This window comes from Lissotriton helveticus, chromosome 3_1 (assembly GCF_964261635.1).
Source record: "Lissotriton helveticus chromosome 3_1, aLisHel1.1, whole genome shotgun sequence".
Classification (NCBI taxonomy): domain Eukaryota; kingdom Metazoa; phylum Chordata; class Amphibia; order Caudata; family Salamandridae; genus Lissotriton; species Lissotriton helveticus.
The window spans coordinates 699,812,223-699,840,033 of record NC_136061.1 but is presented as its reverse complement, the minus strand read 5'-3'; the positions used below and the strand labels follow the sequence as shown (position 1 = coordinate 699,840,033).

General features: G+C 45.0%; 1 protein-coding gene across 3 annotated transcripts in view; it reads right to left on the bottom strand.

Annotated features, from left to right (window-relative positions):
- Positions 1-1,163: 1,163 nt before the first annotated feature.
- The window catches only part of DNAJC24 (DnaJ heat shock protein family (Hsp40) member C24), a 303,076-nt gene continuing 276,428 nt past the window's right edge, over positions 1,164-27,811 (bottom strand). For 2 of the 3 annotated variants that reach the window (XM_078680829.1, XM_078680828.1), the window contains exons 5-6: positions 9,433-9,501; positions 1,164-1,612 (exon numbers count right to left, since the gene is read on the bottom strand). In XM_078680829.1, coding sequence (XP_078536955.1) covers positions 1,482-1,612; positions 9,433-9,501 — 200 coding nt within the window. In that variant the 3' untranslated portion in view covers positions 1,164-1,481. The remainder of the gene's footprint in view (positions 1,613-9,432; positions 9,502-27,811) is intronic. The other variant, XM_078680830.1, reaches the window with a different exon arrangement.

The window sequence follows — 27,811 nt, the reverse complement described above, 5'->3', positions numbered from 1 at the left end:
ATCTAGTGCACTGCCACTCTCTTTATATTTTTAATCAGGCAGTTTACCTTATGAATAAAATAATGGTTAGGATTAACAGACCTGTTTTAATCCACTTTCCTTTACATCTACACACACTAGGCTCCTTACCCCCACTGCACCCACCGGCAGGAACAAAAGATCCCCGCTAAAGAGTCCCGCTTTGGGAGCCCGTCAGGTATTGCAGCGCCGACCTGACGAGGGGAAGGCTCATATGATGAAGCATAACACCTAGCTTGCTGGGTGTGTGAGAGCCCTAGTTCCGCAAAGGGGATTTCCCCCCTTTTTCATATCTTTGATTTGGTGTGTGGTTACCTTTGACCACCCTCGCCTTATAGTATCTCCTCTCCCTGTCTGTAGCTTCTGAGGAACTTCGTACCTTCTTTGCATACTGAGATGTATTCAAGCATTCCATCCATTACCATTTTGTTTGGTACATATGGTATAAAAACAGGAACACCTTAGCCCTCTACTCTGCCTTATGCCAGCCAAATAATACAGCATCTTTCCCACCCAAAAGACACTCCACCTGCAAAGAAAAACCTGTTTACACAGCCACTCACTGCAATTACAAGATTTGGTTGGAGCATCTTTGGGGGGGAAGTACCATTGAGTGCCATTGAGTTGGGTAACAATGAACATCTGTTATTCAGCGCCAAGAGACCTCTGGGTGAACGTGCGCCTTACAAATACACATGTTATGTTATGTTAGGTGCTATCTACCCCCACTCATCCTCGCCTACACACACAAGCTGATCTGTTTGATCCCTTCAGGCCATGGTAAATTGTATTCATTACTAGCTGAGGTGGTACAAGAATTAAGTAACAATAGACTGGCTGCCCTATCCCTTTTTTAGCTATTAGGTGGCATTTCATGCTTACTCAGACTTCGTTCTTTATGCAGTTTCCTGGCAATTTTGCTCATAGTTTTCGACGGACTATTTGGTTTTCACATTTCCATGCCAGAAATCTTTTTGTTTCCGGTCATTTGAAAACCGTTCTCTTTACTCTCCTCGGTCCAAACATAGGCAGAACAAAGCCAAGATACGGTATGGATCATTAGGTTAGCTGGAAAAACCTGGAATAAAACCTGTTTTATGAACCTCTTGCAGAAATGATGATTATTTCGCTGGAACCTGTTTACGTCTGAGATTCTCATTACAAATTCCAACATTTAATTGTTTTTGATAAACCCATCTCTTTGCAGGCACTAATTGCAACTTGACATGCTTTCCAGGACTCCAAAAAAATCCCCCCTGTCCATTCTGTGCAAGATGATGTTCTAGGATTTTGGACAGGATCATACCATACCAGGGTATAACACTCCCACATGGTTCATCGAGTTAAGGAGGAATATGCGTAAATGTAATATTCATAAGAACATATTCTTTGTCTTCTTTTTGTGAATTTCCAGCTTTCGTTGCTGTTTTTCCTGTGGTCCACAATACAACAGCACTGTTTATCTAGTTGTTCTTGATTATTTCTACAATTAATGAACATGTATTACAGCCAACCAGGGAAACCGCATCAGCTTCATTCTCGAATAGCGTGTATTTTCCACCACAGCGACAAAGAAACGAATAGCAATCTTCATCTGTAAAACAGAAAAAGTAATTCAATTTGCAAACAGGTAGTATAAATATAGGCAGAACAACACTAAGAATGATTCCGTGGTCATGTAATAGAGAAATTTGAGTTGTATAAGAAAAATTGTCATTCGGAATACACCTCTCAACGAGCTGTGGGGCAATACGGAAAGAATTTCCATTTACGAAGTCCCTTCATCTTAGAATCTGAAGTGTAAACACATTTACAGGTGTAGCATCAGGAAGCATTCCAACTACAGAGAAAATGTGTTGTAATTAAGATTTTAAAAAAATTCTGTTTGAAAACATTTGTGGTGGACTAAAAGCAACTAGATCTAGACACAGGTGCATAACTCTTTAATTTTAGGTCACCTAAATTAAGTAGTCACCATTTTGAGGCCTCTCAGACCATTACAGGAAAGATACATTAGCTTGCAGTACACCTTAAAAGAAAAGCATGTAACACTAAGACATACTGTTGCAGTGAGCACGTGCAGAGCAGACTATGGGTTCTTTCCACAACCCACTAGTTGGTGCAAGTCTGTGCATTGCGAAAATGGTTTGTGCCAGGTTTTGCCGTTTGGAGCTGTTCATGTAATGGTGCTACAGGTTATCAGACAAACTTTTACAAGCTTTTTTTTAGAATATAGATGTCCATGGTTTGTTAACCATTTGGATTGCCTGAAAAATAGGTCGAGCCCAGCGACATAAAAATGAGTATGGTGGAAATAGTTGTTCAAGTACATCAACTGTATTATGGTTATTATATAGCCAATTTTCATATTGTCATTCACATCCTGAGATGAGAAATATATTTTTTAGAGACTTCAACTTTTGTAGAAATTATACTATCCAATTGATTTGCCATTAGTCTGTGGACACAAACACTGTAAACATAGCATCTTTACATATGGAAAACATTTTAAATTTGGTGTCACATATTCACTAAATTGACCAACCAGGTCAGAAAAATGCACTGTAAAATATGTAGTTGTTTTTGTACAAAACTGTAAAAATGAGTGGAAGTACAAATTATGAAATTCGCAAATGTGTAATGTACAGTTAGGGTAATAAAATCAAGTGAAATTAGCAGTAACTTGCATGAAAAATTGGCATTGCAGCAAGTCTGCGAGAAAAGAATTCAGATTTTCCACAGCTCCAAAATGCATATTTCCCACAGCTGTAGTGGAAAGAAAATCATGACTTTATTAAAGATACTTGGGCCAGTATTATGCATTCCTCCTTTAGCACCCTCATAAACAATAGCAACAAAGATAGAACATCAAAATCTATAAATCTTGAAACATTCTGGAACATGCATAAATACTGAGAACTCGCAATTATCTTCCTTCTTTTTTTGTTGCTAATGTAGTTCTTCAACGTTATCTAAAGAATGACTATTTTCCAGTCAACCGTTTAGTAATCTATTTCTGAGTTTTTAAATTTTAAATCGGACCTACAGAAAAAATGCAGCCATAGGGTAGGATATTGTTATACTCTGCATTTTTAATAATATCATGATTTTCTTCCCACCAGGATTCTGGAAAATCTGCATTATTTAGCAAGGCACAGAGGCCAATACTATGCATATTTAAAGCCTAGCCATAACATTTTCCAAGCACAGCCAACTGGTTTAAAATAAGATTTCTTAAAAGTTGAATCATATACCCAATCAGCCAACCTTAAACATGTACTTGAATTTCCATCAACCATCATAGCCTTGCTAGCCGCTGCGCCCTGGGCAGAATGTGCCCCAAATTTATAAATAGCTACACCAGCTGTTTTCATCACCTTACCTTTGTAATCCATCTTGCTAATGTTAGGGAAGTAAAGTGAACAATGCGAAATCTTGAAAGAAATCAACAATTGTGATAATCCTGTTCTCTCAGATTCCTAGTTCTTGACATACTCTTTCAGACATCCAACCACAAACAACTTCTCATAGTCTCCCAAACGTGGCTAAAAAATAGTTCTTTTTGTAGGATTAGTTCTCTATCTTCTATGGAAACATCCATCCTCAGTCTGACACAAGGAAAACAAACTCAACAGAATTGCTATCTAACTCCCCAATATTAACATCCTGTTATCCTCCAAACTTCGCCGTTCTCTCAGTACTATATTCACGTCCCAAAGTGACTGATAGTTTGGTAGTAGAGAAGCCTCTAAACATACTGTTTCTTTACAACAGGTAAAGCATTATCTAAAAGGTGACCTGACGAAATTGCCGATCTATAAATGTTAACTGTACCATAGGCCACACCCATATGGAAACTTTCTGATAAAAAAATCAAGACAATCACAACAGGGGACGAGATGGGATCCAGATTCCTCTCAGTACACTAACAATATGCCTTTGTTGTCAAAGGGGCCCAAGATTTACTAATGAGCTTTGAAGCCTGTTCTAACAAATCAAACATCTGTCAGACTTGCCTGAAATCATCCAAGCCATCTAACATAGTTGACAGGCCAACACTAACTTGTGAAACTCTCCCATCGCATTGGTTAACAACCGTGGGAAACATGGAATCCACACTGGATCCTCTACCAATATTTTCAAGACATCTGGAAACCAGGCTTGTGTTTCCTAAAAAATAGCTATTAATAAGCCACTGGAGTGCTTAATTTGAGCCGGGGGAGAGGGGGTGGGGCAGGGGGAAGCACCAGCACTAATTTTTGAGGACCAGCACTTATTTTTCCACATCAGACACTTACTAAGCACAAGAGAGAAAAAACACACAAAAAGGAAAACAACTGTCACAAAGGAAGAAAACAGAAACCTTCAAGAGTGGAATAAAGGGTAGGGAGTGTTTGGGGGTGGATTGTAGAGGCATAAAGTGGAATTCAAGCTACCAGCTTTGGTATTCAGTATGCTGATATTTAAAAGTGCCGGCCGAAGGGTTCTAAGCAGAGCTTCGGGCACGGCACTCATTCTTTCACAAATAAAGCACTGAGCAACTATCTCCCTTTCTTTTTCCTCACCTCCATCATCTCCCTCTGAAACATTACAAATCGTGGAAACCCATAAATAGGGCTACTCTCCCATCTCTGCTGGAATTCTTCCACTGCACTCACCTCTGGATCCTGTTTCCAGTTGAAGAAAACTATTCAATCTATTGGCATAAAGATCCATCTCAAAAGGATCCCATATTATCTCCAATATTTTGAAAATGTCTTGGCTAATCTTCAATCACTCGGTTCCCTAAAGTGGCTTAAATTTCAATCTGCTACTGAATTACTCAGACCCAGTGCCTTCGATCATAAAACCCCTAACTTATTCACAAACCTCACTGCTGACACATTTTCCGTCCTTAATAAAATACATTTCACCTGATTCTTAGCCAAACGTTTGATTGCAAGGAATGTGATAATATCTCTAGGTAATTTATATGTGTCTTCTTCTCTGATGACGTGCTGCCCCACCTCTCAATTGACACTGAAGCACATCTCGCTCCCCAACCCTGAAGACTGGCATTTGACTCTATAATCACCTATGGTACGTCTCCAAAAATATCTTGGCCATTCCATGCCACCATGTTTTTTAACCCCCAATCCAACTCTTCTACCGCTTCTTCATTAACAATTGTCTGAATACCTCATCCCCATTCTCAAGTAATGCGCCTTTAACCTCTGCAATGAAGAGGAGCTAAGAATATTGCGTGAACTGAAGTCGACAAGATACCTATTCGCCTTGCCAGTTGACGCAATGACACAGAGTCTGCTTCCTTACATGCCTTATCTCTCAATTAATTTTCTTCTACTTCTCTAAAGGCAATCTCAGCACATATTCCAGTGTCTGAATCTAAAAGCCTAAAACATCTGTCTCCTGACTTGGTTCCAACAAACCCCAAATCCTCTAACATCAACACTACTAGCTCCTTAGAAACCCGTTTGCTCTGCACCATGATCAACACATTGTCCAGATATACTATTAGATAAATTCCTCTCAACCATGCATTCACCGGTCTCATCATCTTGGTGAAGCGCCATGAAGGTAATGTTAGACTGCATTGCAGACAATTGACCCTTGATACCTGTGCCTGCCCTGTAAATCTGAGATAATCCCAATGTTCCTGACAAACTGTAACTGTTAAATAAGCGTCCTTTAAATCCAGGCGCATCAACCCCTTCTCAACAAATCTCTTAATAGATGTATATTTTCCATCTTGGAATATTTGTATGTAACCCAATTGCTCAAATCCTGAAGACATATCACCAGCCTCATACCTCTGTTCTTTTTCTCTTCTAGAAATATATTGCTTACATAACTATCTGAATCATTCCTTGGCAGTTCTATTGCTCCTTTCTCCAATAAGACTCTCACCTTCTGATCTACCAACTGTTAATCCTTCTTCGGAAAAAACAAAGGTCTTGGTCTCCGCACCTCAACAAGATTCTCTATCAAATCTATTTCCTATCCCTTCACTGTTTCTAAGACCCAAGGATCCTTTGTTATTTCCTTCCATCTTTACAAAAACTGAGAGAGTTTGCCACTCAGTTTAACATGGGAAAATGAAAGTCTTTTTCCAATCCTCTGTTGCCGACATAGAATACTGATGAATTTTATACACCACAGTGTCTTGTGCAATGTGTAAACTAAGTATGTGTGTTCCTTTAACCTCACCCAGGGAACCGACATCACATGTTCCTGGCTCATACAAAAACTCTCTAGATGTGTAATGTACTTTCTAATTGGAGCTGAAAGTGCCCATATACTTTGACATGTACTTCACAAATTCTTCACCAAACAATAAGCTTTCAGCTTGCTCGCACATTACAAATATTTTTGTTAATGGGCCGGACAACCTTTACTATGCTTGTCCAGACCTTTCCTTGGATCCCGTCCCGATTTATTTAAAATACCATCATCTCAGTATCCAATTCTCGTGGACTGGCCACTTTAATAGACTAGTACACTCGGATCTTAAACATGTCCTCACCTCCTTAGGAATTTCTTTTGGTAGCCAACATTCAACATACTGTGCCTCATGGAATGATGTTGCCCATTGTGGTAATAATTGATGCTGTACCAATTATCAAACGTTCCCTCCTCTAACCACTCCACTAATCCTTTATCATCCTGTACATTAAAATTAACATCCTTTTTTGCGTTTTTGGGTTAACAATTTCTTCATCTGACTCATTCAAATCAGACTAACAACTTGACTTGACATTGCCACTATTTGAAGATCCGTCACAAGCAACCACTTTGTGATCCCCTGTATTGGAGTGTATAGACTTCACATTAAAATCTGTGAGGTTTGATGTCCATTTCATATCCTAGGGTCTACCATGTCCCATCATGTGTCATCCTCGAGACACATGATGGGTGAGTTTTCCATCCAAATGTTTTCTCTTCCATGTAGCTTGCCTTGGAAGTCACCAACCCTTCTGACTCATTAACCAAAAACCTTCCTCATCTACCACTTGGACCCCAAACAATTGTACATCACTTTTTTTTTATTGCAGGCATCAATTTATCTACTCGCTCTTCAAGGCACTTTATAAAATGATCTGCTAAGCTAGTAACCTCTCTATCTAAATATACAGGAATTCTTTCCTTCAATTGCACATTTACAGATTGTTCTGATGATGACTAATTGGAATATTGAAAACAATCTAATATTCCAAAAATATTTTTTAAAGTTTAGCAATTTTAAACTACTATCCTCTTAATAGCTATTACAAATAGTAATCACAATCTAATGCTCCCAAAAAAATGCATATGATCGCGATCGCTACTGAACGTGAACTGTTCTCATCAGCACGATCCCCGAAACATGGCTGGCTACCTTGAAAGCTGCCATATGTAGCTTATTCTAATCTCCCAAAATGGCTGCCACATACACAAACACGTACAACAGCTTCTTTGGGTCAAACTCCTTTAGAGGTGTACATGTGCAATATCAAGCACCAATTAATAGGGAGGAGGATCTGTGCCACTTGTTAAGCCTTCTCCTTTGAACCCAGGACACTGTACGTCTGCTACAAACTGTCATAACCCGATGACTTGCAAGGTAAGTGTAGTTAACTCACTGTATTTATCCCTTACCAAAAAACTCATGCCGCAACTCCATGCCCAACAATCTCCAACTCTCCGGTTCAACTCACAACAGATTCCCTTCACAAAAACAAATCAGCTTAAAATTTGAACACAATTCACTAAATCGCTGTCTAAACAAATATTTGTGAAACATGGCCATCTAATCTACAATCTAAAGCCAAAACAAGTTTTCCTTCACTCTACATGAGTCAATAATGAAGCCGCCCCAAAGAATACTTGAAACACATTTTTTTCCTCCCCATTTTGCAGTCTTGTATAATGTAAACCTAGCAACCTGCAGTTTCCTTAAATATGAAACGGTTCACAAACATTCATAATAACAAGAACCCTCATGTATAGTACTTGTATGAGCAGCAACAAAAGAAGGAAGATAACTGTGGGCTCTCAGTATTTATGCATGTTCCAGACTTTTTAAACAATTCTAAGTTTGGATGTTCTATCTTTATTGCTGCTTTGTAAGAGGGCAATATAGGACAAATGCATAATACTGACCTCTGATCTTTCCATGAATGTTTATTTTTTTGCAATTTTTGCAAGTATCATGGCGTTACTAGGAATTGCTATTAGGGCACCTAGACCAAATCTGGCAATCGCTTGGCGTAGTCCACTAAAGTCCTGCATACCAGTTTCCAAGAAGTTTGGTCCCGGGTTAAATAAAATAAATGCTTTCGCATTTTAGCACCCATAGGATGGTTTGCCCATGCCCACTGCTAAAGCCACTGAGTGGATTTACTCCAAACCAAGCCTGAAGATAGAACTTTACTCAGAAAGTGTGATTTTATTTGTTTGATCTACATCTATTCAATAATATTGGAGATATAGGTATTTAAAAGAGCAGCCATGTGGGCTTGAAAGGGCACTTTTGTGTATCCGTTCCATTTAAAATCACAAATTCGCAACTACTGGCAATCACTTAAAAAAATTAAATTCTGTTTCTCGATCGTTGTGCTATAAAAAAACATTTCCACAACCAGTAGGGCCCACCCTTAAGTTGTCTGATCCCAAAGTCTGAAAGTACAGCAATGACCATGACTGTCCATAAATTCATGAAATTGTTTTTGCCTCCAACACATGGACTTGATTAAATGAGCTGGATCACGTTACTTATTAGTCTAACTCGTTATACATTTATTAAGTGGTGCAAGCAAGATACATAGCAATGTACCGGCTTCCACAATTTTAGATCTGAGCCCAAAAAATACATATAACAAATACATTAATACATACATCTGATAGACATGCGTTTAAGACTCATTGATGAGCCTGAAAATTATATTTGTTTTATGAAATGACAAATCCACCATGCTTTGGGGCAGACCGCTTTAATTGATGTGACCCAACTGCAATTGGACCAATTCAACGGGCTCTAACTGGGCAGTAAAAGATAGTCCACCATCCATACAACAGGTTATTTTTGCCTGAATAACTACTTTATGGTACTACAGTCTCTACGATGACTTCACACACTTCAATATCACACATACTGCAGTTGCTGCTTCACTAATCTGCTACCAGATATTATAGGAGTAAAAAGGATATGGTAAGACCTAGGCACTGCCTCCACTACATCAGCTGTACTGCAGACCTACCACCATTACTGTCAATGAAGATCATAACTCTGTGTTGAAACATAAAGGGAATTAATTCGGGCCTTAATTCAATGTTGAAACAAGTAAGGAGAGCAACTACAATTACACTGAAGCAAAAGATGGGTCTTTTTAGCATTAAATCCACAACTAACTTGGGCCATTCAGAAGATATTCCTACCATTATCCCATGACATGTCTTCCAGAGCAATCTGTGCATCTACTGGCCAGGATTTTGTTAACTCCAATTCTGTAAATATAAACATAGTTTATTAATATGCTATTTGAAACGCTCATCACATTTGACCTTGCAATTTGGCAATACTCTTCTGTGAACTAAATAATTTACTCCAGTTCAAAACTGTGCATAATGGAAAAGGAAATACAGCATGACATTACCACATTGACATTGACATTAATGCGAATAGCAACTATTTTGCTTGTGCTTGCCATTGTGCCAGGTACGGCTAGTAGTTGAGATGCTGATCTAATAGTACCCCAGATATTTGTATGTTTCCACCTGGTCCAAGACGTTACTGTTTGCTGACCAGGTAAATAGGGTAATTTTTTGTGAGGACTTGAAAAGCACATAACCTTCGATTTTTGGAAGTTAATATCTAGTTGGGCGATGGATATGTATTCTACTAGCTGAGTGATCAGCCGCTGTAGACCTCAGGCGTTTTACTGAGCAGAACAATGTTGTCGGCATATTGCAGGGTTGCTATTGGGGCATTACCCAATTTTGGGGTTCTCCTTGGGTTAGGCTGAGGTGGTTCTCTAGAGCTGCTGTATAGATGTTAAACAGTCAAGGGGGCCAAGACGCACCCCTGTTTTAAGCCACTGGTGGTTGAGATTTTGTTGGTTACACATCGAACATCCCCCAATTTTATTTGAACCCACGTTCTTGAGTAGAGGTTGATTATTGCTGCAAGCAATTTTGTGGGAGCTCCCCAAGATTTCATTTTTCGCCCATAGCTTTATTCTGGTAACCTTATTGAAAGTGGCTTTAAGGTCTACAAAACACACATGCAGGAAGCTTGATTTAGCGAGGGCTTGGTCGGCCAGAAGCGTAATTGCTGATAGGATTCATTAAGGTGCTCATTCCTGTGTGAAATCCTGTTTGTGTTTTAGGGATTAAGTTTATGCGGTTAACCCAATCCTCTAGGTCTATCAACAGGTTTGAAGCGTATACATTGACATAGGTAAGTGCTATTAGTCTATCATTGGTTGGATTTTGTATTTCGGTTGGAAGATACTTCCTCGCCATGACTTTGGAATGGTATATGTCTCCAACAGGGGGGTTAGGTGTGCGGACCAGAAAGATGGATCTTCTTTAAATTAAGGCAATGGGCAGGCCATTTGGCCCCAGGGCCCTATTGGATCTTTGTTGTTTTATGGCATTCAACACCTGCTTTTGCGTGAAATGTGCGTAAAACTCATTTGGGTAGGCCCTTGATATTGCGTGTGCTGCTGGCCTCACGTTATCGTCTATGTAACTATCTTGGGCCTTAGGGGGATTTATCATTGTTGGTAGGCAGATTTTGGTATCTGTTTTTGATTTGTTTTTGGGCGATGGGGCCTTTAGGCTCGTTTTCCAGATGGAGGCGAACTGGGTCACATTCGGTGTTTTATCAATGGTTGCTGCACTAGAGTGAGACACCTTGTTGTATGTGGTTATGTGGGCACTCCAGGTATGTTCCGTTATGTCGGAGTTGAAGTCTCAGTAAGATGTTAATATTTGTTTAGAAATTTTTTACGTTTCTTTGCTGGCTGACATGAAGCATTTTTAACGAAATTGCCTCTTTATATGTGCGTTTTGCCACCCTGATTTCCTTTTCGAAGTCTCTTTTCATTTTTTGCAAGTGAGTACTGAGTTGACTGTAAGCCCTGGGAGCGCATTGAGCTTACTTGTTTATTTAGTTGCTTTTTTTCATCCTTAGGTTATGTGTGAACCATGCTGCGCCAGTGCTTCCGAAAGCTTTGTGACTGGGGATGCTGTAAGGGAATTTTGTGTTTAGATTGATGACAAGTCCCTACAGGCCTCTATCCCTAGTGGCTTAGCATTGGCTGTTGACAGTAAGGTGGTGCAAGCCTCCATGATGGCATCTATGTTGTTTTCGTTCCAAGTAGTTTTTAATTGTAAGGATGGGTTGTTATTATGAGGGCCTTGGATTGCCGAGTCCTTTCCGGAATGCGAGCTAGTATAAATGTTTGGGGGTAGGACTCGATTTCGCCTCTTTCTTTTATTTGAAAGTTGGAGATATGTAGAAACAGGCCTGGGTCCGCCAAAGTAAATCGATGGTTGCGCCAGTTTTATCCATAACTCTTGTAAAGGCTGCTGGGCTATTGAGGGTCTATTTAGTCCATTTAGTGAGAACGGTGACAGTTCTTCCAGTAATGTGGCACATTTCTTGCTTGGTGTGTCACGTCTTGTTGTGTTACCCTGCCGTACCTGTATGTGACCTGCTAAATTGTATTCTTGGCCTTGTAATACATTCTTATTAAACTCCCACAGGAGATTAAGTGATTTGCTCAAAATCACAGGATGTTGAGCGTCATTGCTGAGACGCAAACCCGCTTATCAGATTTGAGATCAACCGCCCTAGCAGTTACACCACATCCTCTCAGCACTAGCCACAGCCATAGCATGTCAAGTATGTAATGTGTAGTATTTTATTTGTATAACTCCAAGTCTCCAGAAGAACCGGCGGTGCCATCCTGGCATCCGCCAGTTGCTGTTGTCTAAGGAGCCTACCATGTTTCTATTTTTCCTTCAAGGAGCGAAGAGGGCTGGGGAGTTGATAACTAGAAATGTATAGATATGTGATATGTGCCTTTTCCCCATGGGCACCAAAAGGAGCTTTGCCTCTAAAGGGCTGAACTCTGAGACCTTGTCGAAGTGGTTATCGCAGGGACACCAGGACAAGATGGAGCTGCAGGAATTTATAGAATTGGGAACGGTGCAGTTCAAAGTGGCCCTTGAGATCCTGGGACCACCTCGTGTGGGACCAGCTCCAAACACTCACCAGTCTTGAAATGTTGATAAGGTCACAGCAACCAGATCTTTCTCTGCCCGCCTTTCCAGATACAAGCTCATCCACCATCTTGATTGCTAATGGTCTAAGAACCCCCTTTCTCTCTGATAGACACTTTTAAATGGTACTCAAAACTAAACCTGCCCTCAAACCACTTACATCCGTGTCTCATTTATTTTGCTGGTTATACTCCTTTGTGCAAAGCACTTTCTCAAAAGTGCTATAAATATTAAAGAAATAAATACATCTAAAGTAAGTAGTATAAGAGACAAGCACATTCTATTCTTTTACTCAAATCGACGACGGTAGTATTGTCTCATTTTGTAGGAAACATTTAACATTCATATAAATCCTTGAATATTTCTATTTTGAGCACCTACTAGTCTTCTCAGTTCAAACTAAGTTATGGTGTTATTTTTGCTTTTGTGTTGTACCACAATTGCTTCAATTTGTCACAAGGCCTTTTCATCTGAAAGATCACAAGAAGCTACACTCATAATGTAAAAATAAATATATATCTCAGGCATATGTTCTTCTAACAGTGTGCCACCATTGAAAAGAAAAAAAGCACACTGTATCTTTCCCATTAAAACGTAAACTCAGTTCATTAAAGTCTACCGTGGAGAACAATGAGGCACAGCATTGGTGTCCATCACTTCACACCGCAGTAGTTAGCAATGAATAATAACCTATCGGTGGTAAAATGAAACACCTTATTATATTTAACTGCCCTTATACGTTGGTGAAAATAATGTAATTAGCACTTAACATTAGGACAAAATCTTTTTTCCAATGCAATTTCTTAATTGGTATTAGATTAGTCGGCATGAAATTGAACTGTCTTTCTTTACTGTTCATCTGGCTTTATATCATGAATATCGTTTTAAGCGAGATATAACCCATTGCACACTTGGGAATGCAGTAAATTTACAGGAATCCGATAATCTCAATTAAAGTTGCCTGTAGTGCTTGAAATAACAACTGGATCAATAAGCACTTCAAAAACTGGGTCTTCCATTAATTTCAAAAGCAGGATTTTATTGCACAAAAACAACGCAGCAAAGGTAACCTTTTTGTATTCTGTCTTTATTCCCACCTGGCCTTTTCCCATTAAAGCAAACTGCCAGATCCAGTGAGAGGCGACTGCCAGCGGGTCACAGATCCTTTTAGCTCACCAGAACAGGTCCAAGCATATCCATTTCGGTAGCGTTAGAAATGCATTACCAGGTGCCTTGTTCAGTAGTGGATGTGAAATGTACAGGCCCGGTCTCAGCACATGACCTATGCATTAACCATTTAACGAAAAACAACATTATAGTACGTGCTGTACCTGTATGCCTCTCAGCAATCTAGACTGAGAGGCCAAGAAACGAGAGTGCAAAGTATCCAAAAGGATATCACTTTCCAAAGCAGAGTGCACCTGGGTATATATATATATATATATATATATATATATACATTTTATTTTAAACTAAGAGCTATACAACTGTGCATTGTGTTTTTCTGCAAGCTGTCAACCCTTTTTTTGATGAGCGAATGATTTTCAAAATTGCCAGCGGACATTTTATTTCTGCCTCCACTTTTGGATCAAGGAGAGATAAATAGGCAGTGCCAGGTCTAAAAAAACATGCGGTAACAAAAGTTTATGCAAATGAGATTATAGACATTTAATGAGGAAAAACAAATAATGGATGAATTCCCCCCTCGGTGCAGATAACCTGCGCACTTAGCCTACAGCTGATCCTTTGTGATAGTACGTGGTGATCCTTTCAAGAGGGTTACAAGACTGGAGAAGTATTTTTTTTTAATTGGGAGATATCAGAGAAGAAAACTCCAAAGGAAAGATTCCGTTTGTAGTGACTAAGTCAGGTATGTTGGTGAAAAGGGTAACCAGCCCAAAGTTGCAAACAGTTTTTAGCTCTGTTCCCCTGGTGATTACATTTAAAAAACATGGAGAAGCTTCATCAGCACTCCTAATCGTGAGTTTAGCTACAAAATGTATAGTGTTTATTCAAGAGTACATATAATTTATTTGTATGCTTCCAATTTAGGGCCTTGGCAGTGCTTAATTTGAGCCTATGGTTGCTGGTGGGGGACAACGGCAATAATTTTTGGGAGCAACACTTTTTTCTTTATCAGACATTTACAAGAGAGAGAAAATCACACACAGCTTAAAGAAGGGGGTAGATACAGATGGAAAACCCTGTCACAAAGGGAGAAAACTGCAATAGTGAGATAAAGGGGAAAGGGTGTTTGATAGTGGATTAAAGATGCATGAGGTGGATTGAAGCCTTGGTATTCGGTGGGCTGACCTTTAATAGCGCTAGCCAGAGGCTTCTGACCACAGCTTTGGGCACAGGCACTAATTATTTTAAGTACTGCTTATTACCAGATGCCTGAGTTAACAGGAAGATCTTCCCTACCTGAACTACCAACATGGAATGGCAGCTGCCCCAATCTCTGGCTATCATGAGCTGCTGGGCCTGGGTTGAGAAATAACATGGACCTGTTATTTATCAGGTCCATTTCTGCATGAGGACCCCTATTCCGGACCCATTGACAGACTCTTTTCTGCTTCCATTTACCCACCTACCTTGAGCAGAGGTTAACAAGAAGTGTGTGTGTGTGTGTGTGTGTGTGTGTGTGGGAGGGAGGGGATCGATGCTTGGGGAGGAAACTGGTGTCTGCAGCTAGGGCTGACTCCTTGGTGCCAGGAGTGACAATGTGTAACCTCTTCTCATGGTGTTGTAGGAATTGGGCAGGGGCTGTGCCTCCAGCTCCAAAGTAGAACCGGCAGTGGTTTAACTAGATGTAGTTCTAGTAATTCCAGGTCTGTGAACGGGAGGAGAAGCGTCCCCCTCCCCTAAGAAGACAATTGCCCTTCCATACATCTTTTTATCAAAGAACCACCAAGAGACAGTTCTGTAGCACTAGCATAGAAACCTACGATCCTGGCACACCATTAGCTCAAGGAAGGTGCCAATACAAGGCTGCTCATGGCCAACTAGAACATATAGTCGTAAAGTCTAAAGACAAGTTCTCTTCTAGTCGGGTGTTGCACGTGCCAAATTTATATCAAATATACAATCAAAATATGCTCTGGTTGCGCCTAGTGAGCAGTAAACCATCACCAACACTCCAGTCCTCAGCAGGCATGCAGACACAGTGTGGGAATCACCCAGGGCATGAATGTTTTCATTGCTAAATTCCACGTTCTGAAAAACTTCACAAAAACAAAGCGCTAGAAAAGACATTACGTAAGTACCTGGGGATATTTCTGACGGACATTCCGGGAGTCTCCTGGGCGCGCAATGTCGTGCCGGTATGGGAGCGTATCCGCTCTGATATGACTACGTGGTCCCGCATGCCCCTGAACGTATATGGCCGCTCGGCCATTTTTAAGATGGTGGCCCTTCCGCGCCTTGTATATCAGTTACAAAACCACCCATACCCTATACCACCGCGGTGGTTCAGGCTGGTGAATTCGGCACTTAGTACTTTCCTCTGGGCGGGGGGAGCGGCGAGAGTGGTGCTCCGCACATGCTTTTTGTCCACATATTGCAGCGGGCTAGCAACGTCGGATGTTCTGTCCTACTATCAAGCTTCCCACCTCTTGGTGCTGAATGAATGGTGGTATGGGGAGCGGAGTGACCCTACCTACGCCCTGGAGCGCTTCCTGATGGATCCCGACACGCTGCATACGATACTGTATTCGGCGGTTAAGAGGAGGGGGCTCCCTGCAGCCACACAAACCGTATTCCGCATATGGCGCGGCGCGCTCCGTAGAATGGGGTGGTGGAACAAGTTGACGAGGGAGACCCCGTTGTGGCAGAATGGGCAGTTGCCGGAATTGCTGTCCCTGCGGGGTTTCCGTGGCTGGGATGCGATCGGCATCTCGGCCGTGGGTCATGTGGTCAGGGGCACGACTCTTAAGTCATTCCAGGAACTACGCGAGGAATAGGACATGCCTCAGACCCAATTCTTTAAATATCTGCAGTTTCGTCACGCTTTTGCCCCTACCATAAGAGGTCTGGACTCGCTGCCCGAGTTCAGCCCACTGGAGGCGAAGGTCTTCATGGGAGAATTGGAGTGCAAAAAAATCTCGTCTATATATCAAACGTTAGTTACACACTGCTCGACCCCCCTAGACTCTCTGCGAGCCAAGTGGGAATGTGATCTGGGGGCATTTGAGGAGGAAGACTGGAGGGAGGCAATTGAGGCTCCCAGAGGGGCGGCCATTGCAGTACGGCTACGATTTATACAGTTTAATTACTTGCACAGAGCATACTACACTAGGGAAAGACTATGAAAGGCGGGCTTGATTGCGTCTCCCGTCTGTTTGAGGTGTGGCAAAGAGACAGGTACGTTCCTACATACTGTCTGGGCGTGTGATGGTCTGCGGAAGTTCTGGACGGGTGTGTGGAATTGTTTGTCAGAAGTGCTGGGCTGGGACCTTCCTCGCACACCAAAATTAGGCCTTCTTCATGTTCTGGAACAGGTGGGAGGAAATGTTTACAAACACCACTTGTTGTTGTTGGGTCTTGTGGTGGCCAAGAGGGACGTGGCCCGTGCCTGGAAAGACCCCAAAGCCCCCCTGTTGGGTGTGTGGAAGAAGGGGCTGGACTATTCTATGGGCCTGGAACGCCCGATATTTGAGGCCAGGGGTTGCCCCAGGAAACATTACAAAATTTGGAAGAGGTGGGCCGAGTACAGGGGGCTCTGGCTGGAGCCGCCAGCACGTGATGAACCGGGGGAAAGACTTTTGGACATTGAACCCATGTGAGGAGGGATACACACTTCATCTACTTCGTTATGTTATACGTATAGACTGATACGACGCTGTGCAGGGGGTGGGGTAGGGGGAATTCGGGTGGGAGACTAGGGGGGTGCTGGGGGGAGGGTTTTAGGGTTAGTTCTTGCGTTTAAATGGCTGTTTGAATTGTCTCACAATGTGATTTTTGCCTTCATGCTCGCAGCCTCCCCGGGCTCGGGACGCTGTATGTTTTATGTAACTCTTCAGCAGCACAATAAAATATTGTTCTGAAAAAAAAAAGAAAAGACATTACGTAATATTTGAACGTTCTCCATTTTAAATTATAGTCCTATCTGTGGCAAATACCAAGTATGTAGGATAGGTGCCTGAAGATTTTCCATGTGGCCCACTTCATACCCGTGTTTGTAACGCTGTGCACCACATTTTTTTGATATATTATCAGAAAAAGATGTCACTACGTGTTATTTCTTCTGAATTATGGTTTACATATTTTGACAGGTTTACTAATAGTGTAGCAAACCATTTTATCTTCCTAATAATATCGTGCAAGACAACTTGGATAAGGATATTTGCGTCCTCAGACGTGCAGGCCCCACAGTCCTAGTTCTGGATTTGTCTGACAACAAGAGGTGAAAGGATTCTGCGGCCCCATTGTCTCAGCTGCAGGCTCTGAGAACACACGAGCCGGCTTCATCACAGTACTCGCTCAGGCCGCAATTCAAAGAGATTAGAAAAGAAAACCTGGCAGGATTCTTCCCGAGCGAAGAATACCATTAAATAACTATTAGCAGCTTGAGTCAGAAAAGATTTGCTAGAGCTCTTGCTGGGTCATTCATAGTTTTGAAGAATAACGTTTCTTTCCCAGGTCCATTCAGAAGTGGAATGTATATTCCTTGCTTCAGGCACGACACATTCGTCTCTAGTCCTGACAACAAAGTGTCAAAGCGGAAACTAGGATGGCCTCCGTGTTTTAAAAGTCAGCACATCCCAAGACCGCAAGCTCCAACCAAACAAGGCAAGCTAAGGACAGTGAATGGTTGCTCCTGTTACACATACCAAGCGCTAAAGACAGCAGGCGTTAATTTGGGTTGAATGAGTGACTAAATAGGCTGCGTAAGTCCACGGTTGCTATTTATGCCTTCCCAGGGCCGGCGCCCCAGTTGTTTATCCGTTATCGAGTGCTGCACATGCGCTGGACGGTGTACATACAGTTCAATCATAAAACGAAATGCTGTTCAAGGCAGGAGCGACCTCTGGGAGAGGTGGCGCGCGCCTTAGGCCTGCCTGCCCCTCAACGGCTCTAAATTTAAACTATGTCTGATTCGCTCAGACAGAAGGAGAGACGAGAAATGGAGATGACTAAACGCAGTCATAGGCTTGTGGGAAATGTATTTTTAAGAGGCTGCGGCTTTGAAAATAAGTGGCGACGTTAGAAAGTGAATTAATGAATGCTTTTTTGAGTAAGGGGTCGTTGGAGAGAAGCAGTATTATGGCGAAATCTGGGTTGATTATCACTTTTCCAGCTCCGGACTTTCACTCACCAAAGCCGTGAATTATGAGGCCTACAATGGTAACAGGAGGATCAGACCTGAAAATAATTTATGAAAGGAAAGGTCCGCAGACTTAAAGCGATCTTGCAACCGTACATAAAATGCATAAAGAAGAGGTGTACTGGGAGGTTTCCTACTAAGAGTAAAACATTACTCAGATGAGCTACACTTCTCCCGTGCGGATATCTTTTCAAAAGTCACATTTTTTTTAAAATTAAAGTCCATTGCCATGCTGGGCGTTCACGTAAGAGTTAACGGCAAACATTTCATACAGTTAATACAGTACTTGATGTAGCCCCTCTACATCGGTATTAATGACCAAGCAGCTTATAAGGCTTAGACTCTTACACCTGGAGATCATCTTCAGATTATAAAGCATACACGTGCATTATGCTATACTGCCTGAACAGGAGATGGGTGGGTCACATATTAATATATGAAAGATATCAAAGTTGGAGAAAAGCAGTTAAGGGTGGTCTTATTTCCCAGCATGTGTTCTTTTATATATTCATATGCTTTTTTAATTCTACTAACAAGCAATATACTAATATTAAACTGAAACAGATTCTGCAGCACTCAGTGTTGCACTATGGCTGCTCTCCTTGACTGTAACACAAAGTATCAGTCTTTCATACGTTTGTTCAGCATCCCCTACATCGTGACTGCAAATAGCCATAATGGTCATTATGCAGCTTCCAAACGGACAAAGACGTCCTTTGGGGTGCAATATGTGCAGCGACTTCCCAGAGTCAGTAGACCGTTCATGGAAAAAAGGGAGCAAATGTATCATTTAAATATAACTTAACAGGTGCTTTAGGTATACACTTCGTATTACTTTTCAAGATAACATTCTATTTGAACATTCTAGAGCAGAACTCTAACTGAGGCTGAGAGCTACTTATTTAACAAGCTGACATGAATAGCAGAAGCACATTGGCTTCCAAGGAACAAACTTTATACATCAGTTCAAAAGGCTTGCCACGTAAACTTGGCCAGGACTGTCGTAGCTCCCATGTTGTGGGAGATTTTACAGGAGAACGACAATCCAAAAGAGACACCTCAGGCATTCTTTTATGGTTCTTTGTAAAAAATAAAAGGACATTGAATGGACCCCTTTTTAGGAAAGAGTAGTATAGGCCTGCATGTGCAAGAAACAACAAGTAGGGTAACACCTCAAGAGGAAATAATGTTGCAGGATGAAGGTCTTTCTGTTTGCACTACTTACTTTCTCTCTTCCATTTACTGGAGTATGCTGGTCTGACTGAAGTTGTCCTAGCAGAAAGCAAGACTGCTTTACAGTCTTCTAGGACGCCTACAGAATACACTTTTGGAATTTATCAAGCGGAGGCCATTCAAGATTACTCTTTGGTTCATGGTTTCGGGAGCAGCAATCACAAGTCCATATGATGGATCTGCCTTGACCCCAATTAGATGAGGAGGACCATATTGCATCTCTCCCACTTATGTTTATCAAGGGCACTCAAATCCGCATGATCTTAGGAACAGCATACACAAATGTTTTCAACAAACAAAAGTTTCCTTCAGTGTTTCCAGGTGCCACTGTCTGGGGCCTAATCTGTAGCATTTTGAATTTAAAGCTTTGGCAATTAGATATAGTAGTGGCATTCTCTAAGAGGTGGAATTAAATTATGTCTGTGTGCTTTCTATTCCCATTTATTAAATGCTTCATTTTCTCTAATTAACTATTTTGCCATGGCATTCACCACTCCAGTCATGGAATCGAATTTGATCTGAATGCCATTTTGGTTCATCCATTTCCATCACAACAATGCATCTGGGCAAAAGATCTCCTCTCTCTTCCCTCTTGCTTCCAGACAGACTGCAAGGTGTTCATACTGTCTGTCAGAAGTCATTGTTTTCTTAAAACTTCAGCAGGAAGCAAACAGCTAACCAAAATGTGCGGGCTCTAATAAATTCACATGAAGTGTTTTGTCCTCTAGAAACACCTCGTAGGGCAATTTGCTAGGTGCACTCTCCCCCACCCCCCTTTAGTGTAGTTCCTATATTCCCAATAGGCTCTGCGCATTGGAATAATATATCCTATAGATTTGACGTAGGACTTATGTCTACTAGGTCTCTATCGAATATATTAGACTTAATTGTGAGTGCCAGCTAGCTCAGAGGTCACTAGAAACTTTCTCGAATAAACAAGGAGGGATTAGTTTCTGACAACTGCATAAACAGGACAACTTTGTTTCCCCAAGATAAAACTGATCTTCAGAGTCGTGGAAACAATAGATAGATAGATATTTTACTCAGTCAATCGTGCATGCTTCGTTTCATCAGAGGTGCAGAGAAATAGAGAGACGTGTGTTTTCAATAAAAGTATTTATTGAACAGTCTTCTTTCTCATGCAGAAGAAATGAACTGCTACCATCGTAATACTGGCATGTAAAGTATAATGCGTACAGCGAGAAGAGTATTATGAAATAGTACTGTAAAAGCATGGTATGGTTTCCAAGCCATAAGCACAAGTTACTACTTGTGTAGCGATATATCTGTAAGAGACATTAGTTAGTATTAGATTCCTTACCTTAGAATATCCCCAGGCGCCAGACTGGATCCGGAAACTTTTGCGTAGCAGTACCCTTGCGCGTCGGTAGGCGTCGTATGCGGCTCCACGTCCGTCGTCGGCGCCATGATGATGTCGTCGGAGTACTTAGACGCCGCCTCCGCGTGCTGACGTCAGTTCTTAAACACAGCTTTTCCGCGCCAGAAACGCAGAGCTATGTTAAAAACCAACACTGGTGCCATTGAAACTAGGGCCCTGAAAGGGTGTAACCGTAACCCTAGATATCGGTTCGCAGAACGGGGAGGATGGGTGGGTCGGTAAGGAATCTAATACTAACTAATGTCTCTTACAGATATATCGTTACACAAGTAGTAACTTGTGCATCTGAAAGAGACACGTTAGTATTAGATTCCTTACCTTAGAATATATACCCCAGGAATACCAACCCCGGTGGTGGGTCTACGAACCAATAATCACACCAGAAAGTCCTGGAGGACAGAACGGCCAAAGAAGCCATCCCTCCGGACTTGGCTGTCCAGGCAGTAGTGTCTTGCAAACGCGTGCTGCGATGCCCACGTAGCCGCCTGACAGATGTCCTGTAAGGGCACCCCCGGCCCAGGGCAGTTGTAGTCGCCGTGGCTCGGGTGGAATGAGCCCGTAATCCAACAGGGGGCTCCTTTCTAGCCAAGGAGTAGCATGCCTGGATACAAAAGATGATCCACCGGGAGATGGTCCTCTTGTGCACCGCTTTCCCCTTCTTAGCGCCCACGTAACCAACAAAGAGTTGGTCATCCACCCGGAACTGGCGTGTGCGATCCAAGTAAAATGAGAGCGCACGTCTTGGGTCCAGACGGTGGAGCCGCTCTTCCTCTTTAGAGGGATGCGGTGGCGGGAAGAAGGTTGGCAAGGTGATAGACTGCCCGATGTGGAAGGCCGTGACAACCTTGGGCAGGAAAGATGGCTTAGTACGCAACACCACTTTGTCCGGATGGACAGAAAGGAAAGGTGGAGTACAAGAAAGGGCCCGGAGCTCACTCACTCTCCTGGCAGCGGTGATGGCAACCAGGAAAGCAGTCTTCAGAGTTAGAAGGCGGAGAGGACAGTTGTGAAGTGGCTCAAAGGGAGCGCACATCAGAAATGTAAGAACCAGGTTCAAGTCCCACTGAGGCATCATAAACGGAACAGGAGGAAACGTGTGTGTGTGATGCCCTTAAGTAATCTATTTACAATAGGGGACTTGAACAAAGAAGGTTGATCAGGCAGCCTCAGAAAGGCTGAAAGGGCAGAAAGGTAGCCCTTGATAGTGCCCAGAGCAGAGCCCTGCTGGGCAAGAGAAAGAAGGAAGAGAAGAACCTCAGAGAGAGGGGCAGCAAGAGGATCCACAGCCTTTGCTGTGCACCATGCCACAAATCTGTTCCACCTGCAGGCGTATACCGACTTTGTGGAGGGACGCCTGGCTGCCAGAATGACGTTACAGACTTCAGGAGGCAAGTCAAATGGCCTCAACTGTCGCCGCTCAATCTCCAAGCATGGAGGTGGAGACTGGACAGGTTCGGGTGGAGGACTGTCCCCTGTTGCTGCGACAGAAGGTCCTCCTGAAGAGGCAGACGAACCGGGGGATCGACTGACATACTGAGTAGCTCTGGATACCAGTACCTTCGTGCCCAGTCCGGAGCCACAACGATGACTTGGGCCCGGTCGCACCTGATCTTCTTCAGCACTCTGGGCAGAAGTGGTATAGGCGGAAAGGCGTACAACAGACCGCAACTCCACACGCGACGAAAAGCGTCGCCGAGCGAGTGCCGCCTTGGAAATTCCAACGCGCAGAACTGATGACATGGCGCGTTCTCTTCGGTGGCGAATAGATCTAACCAAGGCTCTCCCCATCGCTGAAAGAGGCCTTGCGCCACGTCCGAGTTCAAACTCCATTCGTGATCCATAATGCCCCGACGGCTGAGCTCGTCCGCCCTGGCGTTCAGAAAACCTGCCAGGTGTTGAGCCACCAGGGTCACGCCCTGGCGTTCCAGCCATTGCCAGAGGCACAGAGCCTCCTGGCAAAGGGTCCACGACCCCACCCCGCCCTGTTTGTTGCAGTACCACATGGCGGTGGTGTTGTCCGTGAACACCTGCACTACACTCCCCCGGACAGAGGGGAGGAATGCCTTCAGTGCTAGACGAATCGCCCGTAACTCCCAACAGGTTGATGTGGAGCCGGGCCTCCGTCGGAGACCAGAGGCCTCTGATCTCCGCCTCTCCCATGTGGCCACCCCAGCCCTGGAGGGACGCGTCCGTCACAACTATGTGCTTCGGTTGGGGAAGGGAGAGGGATCTGCCGCTGACCCAATCGCGGTCCGTGAGCCACCACTGCAGCTGTCTCGCAGTGCCCTCCGAGATCAGGACGTGGTCGGACAGGTTGCCCTGATGCTGGGCCCACTGAAACTTCAGGTCCCACTGCAGAGCCCGCATCCGCCACCTGGCGTGATGCACCAGTAGGATGCAGGAGGCCATCAGCCCCAGAAGCCGGAGCGTCAACCTGACCGAGACCCGGGATAACGGCTGAAAGATGGGAATCAGAGCCTGAATATCCCGGACCCGCTGTTCGGGTGGATAAACCCGAAACCACGCCGAGTCGAGAACCGCTCCGATGAAAAGGAGCTTCTGAGAGGGGCACAGGTGTGACTTCGCACATTGATGGAGAACCCCAGCCGGTGCAGGAGATCTGCCGTAGTCTGGAGGTGGCTGACGACTGTCTGGGGCGAGCCCGCCTTCAACAACCAGTCGTCGAGGTAGGGGAAGACTGAAACCCCTAACCTGCGCAGATGAGCTGCGACCACCGCCATCACCTTTGTGAACACCCGTGGGGCGATGGTAAGGCAGAAGGGGAGCACGGTAAACTGAAAGTGCTCGTGGCCAACCGTGAACCGCAGGTAGCGCCGGTGGGCCGGCAGGACGGGGATGTGGAAATAAGCGTCCTGCAAGTCCAACGCTACCATCCACTCTCCTGGGTCCAGGGCAGCTAGGACCTGAGCCAGTGTCAGCATTTTGAACTTCTCCTTCCGGAGGAAGCCGTTGATGTTCCTTAGGTCCAAGATAGGGCGTAGGCCCCCTTTGCCCTTCTTGGGTACCAGAAAGTAGTGGAGTAGCAACCACACCCTACTTCTGGCCCAGGAACGCGCTCGATGGCCCCCTTGGCCAAGAGGGCCGTAACTTCCTCCTGCAGAAGTCGCAAATGAACCCCCGATACACGGTGGTTCTGCGGTGGCATGGCTGGAGGAGTCGCCTCGAAGGGGAGGGAGTAGCCCCTTTGGACGATTTGCAGCACCCACCTGTCCGAAGTGACAGTGCGCCAGTGGAGGTGGTGATGGCGAACCCTGCCCCCCACTGGTGTCACATGGGCCTGAAAGCACGGACTAGGAGGGTTTAGAGGCGGATGCTGCGGGGGAAGGTGTGGACTGACCTCGCCGTTGTCCCCGACCGCCGGGACGGCGGTTCCCACGGCCGCCACCGCGTTGGGTATTACCCTGCGGAGCGTGGCTGGCAGCACGTGTGGGTACACCCCTTCCGTGGCCACGAAAGGAGTGAAAGGCAGCCGATTGCTGGCGCGGGGCCGAGAGGCCCAAGGACTTGGCCGTAGCCCTGGAGTCCTTAAAGCGCTCAAGCGCATGGTCTGCCTTGTTACCAAAGAGGCGACGGCCATCAAACGGCATGTCCATCAGTGTGTTTTGGACATCGGACGAAAAGTTGGCGGACCTCAACCAGGCGTGGAGTCTGACCGCCACCGTCGTTGCCATCGCTCTACCTAGTGAGCCGGTGGTATCCAGCCCACACCGGATAGAATATTTGGCTGCATCCCGGCCCTCCACAAGGGCTTGGCCGAGTTTGGCCTGTACCTCCAACGGACACTCTGGCAGCACATCCGCAACCGTATCCCACAGAGAGTGGGTGTAGCGGCCCAAGAGGCATGCGGTATTGGAAGACCGCAGTCCCAGACTAAGGGACGAGAAGATCTTTTTACCGTACTGCTCGTACCTCTTGGATTCCCTGTCCGGCGGCGCCAACGGGAATGTGGTCTGGGAATTGGAGGCCTGGATGACCAGGCTCTCGGTGTGGGATGGGTGGACAGGAAACATGGGTCGCCCGGGGCTGGGCGGTGGCGTCTGGCCACGTTCCTATCTATGGGCGAACCCGTAGCGGGCTTGGACCAGGTGCCCAGAAGAACGTCGGTCAAGGCCTCATTAAAGGGCAGCAGAGGCTCGGCCAAGCTTGACTGGGGTTTAAGGACCTCAGTGAGGAGATTAGTCCTCACGGCCGCGACGGGGAGCTCAAGGCCCAAGGCCTTGGCAGCCCTCATCAACACCACACTGTAGGTTGCCCCCTCCTCCGAAGCCACGGTAGGAGGGGAGACAAAACCAGTGTCTGGAGAGGTGTCCAGGCCACTGGCCTCCCCAAGGCCCAGTCCTCATGAGACTGACACTCTCGGGTCAGCGGGTCCTCAGACCCCTCCCAATCCCCTTCAACACCCATCTCCTGATACTCAGGGTTCTCAATCAATGGGGCCTGTTCATAGAAGTGAAACTCCCCAAACGACGTCTGGAGCGGCACCCATCGGGGCCGTCCCGACGTCGGAACAGGAACGAAGGGGGCATCGGGGACGGTGCCGCCCGAGGACGGCACCAGAGGCGACACCTGATGGTCCGACGCCGGGGAGGTCGTAAGGTCCACCGGCGACGACCCAGATCCCGAAGAAGGTCTAGCGGGGTCCCGCGGCGCCGGGCCCGCTGGACCCTGCGGCACCGGGCCCGAAGGCACCGGCGGTGTCGGGATTGTGGAGCCCTGCGGCGCCGGGCCCGAAGGCATCGGCGGCGTCGGGGCCAAAGCCCCCGACCCGCTAGAGGCCCCAGACGGGTCCGCTGGGCCCGAAGGCGCCGCGGAGCCCGTCGGAGGAGAGAGTTTCCTCATGGCCATGAGGAAGCGCTCGATCTCCTCTGGCGTCGCGTCTTGCCCAGGAACCTGAGGGTGTGGAGCTGGACGAGGCGCCCGCGACTCAGACGGAGCCGCGTGGGTGGTGTCACCCGAACCCCCGGCCGTATTGCGCGAGCGTCGGGGGGAGTCCGAAGAGCGATGACGCCTCTTGGACTTCTTGTGCTTCTTACCTGATGACGACTTCGACCCGGAGGAGTGCGGCCTACTCTCGGAACTGTGGTGGCTCCGAGCCCGCGACCTGTCTCTCGACCTCCCTTGGGACCGAGACCTCTCGCGGCGCGGGACCGACTGCCGGAGTTCGAGTCGGCTGCGGGACCACTGCCGCCTGGCTTTCACAGAGAGGGCCCGGCAGTCGGAGCAGGCCTTGTCGTCGTGGTCGACGCCTAGACAAGTAAAACACAAGTGGTGAGGATCCGTGACCGACATCGTGCGGTCGCAATCCTCGCACTGCTTAAAGCCAGACATCCCTACGGCACCGATCGGAGTCGTAAGACTTCGAGAAATTATCAAAATGATCCAAAAAGTTAGTCAAAAATTGACTAAGGGTTACTGCTTTTTCCAGATCTGCGCTTGCTGGCGCGGAAAAAAGAAGAACTGATGTCAGCACGCGGAGGCGGCGTCTAAGTACTCCGACGACGTCATCACGGCGCCCACAACGCAGACAACGGACGCGGAGCCGCAGACGACGCCTACCGACGCGCATGGGTACTGCTACGCAAAAGTTTCCGGATCCAGTCTGACGCCTGGGGATATTCTAAGGTAAGGAATCTAATACTAACGTGTCTCTTTCAGATAATACATACATGAATAAATAAAGACTAAAAGTACTCAACTGGTGCTTCTAAAATACGCCTACCCGGATGTACCTAACCTAAGTCTAGTACGAGGGAAGAAGTAAGTGAGGTGTAGCATAAGTGTAGTATTCTTTTGCCAAGAATCTATCCAAGATTTCTCTGACGGTCTAATCAGCTCTGTACCTTGGTTTAGAATGAAGCAGGTCTGGTATCTCTCGGTCTCAGGACTATTTCCCAACACCCCGCAAGGGGAGCTTGAAACCACTGGAGCTGGATTCCTCAGCAAGAGAAAAGACAGCGTCTCTCTCAAGGCGTCTGCTGGAGGGTCGGCTTCCTTCGGCACTTGCTGTAGCGAGATGCGTCGGGCAAGTAGATAGTCGAACTGCTCCAAACCACCGTGTGTTGGCTTGGGCAAGTGTGGGCATATTTATACCATGAAGGTGCCGAGTTTGACGTAAAGTTGGACATAATAACGTCATCAAAGAGTCTCAGTTCTTTGAAAACTCAATGAGTTCTCGGACAAATCAATATTCAAGCAAGGGGAAGTCCCTAACTGCTGAAGCAGAGTTTTCCAAGAAATCGTTGTGGATTTTCGGAACTAGTGGAAGTAGCCATGCCGTATTTGGACTGCATGAGCTATGTCTAAATATGGTTATGATTTCTATGCCTATATAAGGATATGGTGATTTATACCTATATAAGGGCATGAATCAGGAAAATTACACTAGGGTCCTAAAATGCTATACAACACCCACTCCACTTTATTATGTTCGACATTACTAAATTTTAAGCACTAAAACATATCTAAAGCATGTGTTCACAATCCCACTCAAAAATACATAACATGCATTTGAAAATGGTTGTACACATAAAATGAGCATTTGTACAGTA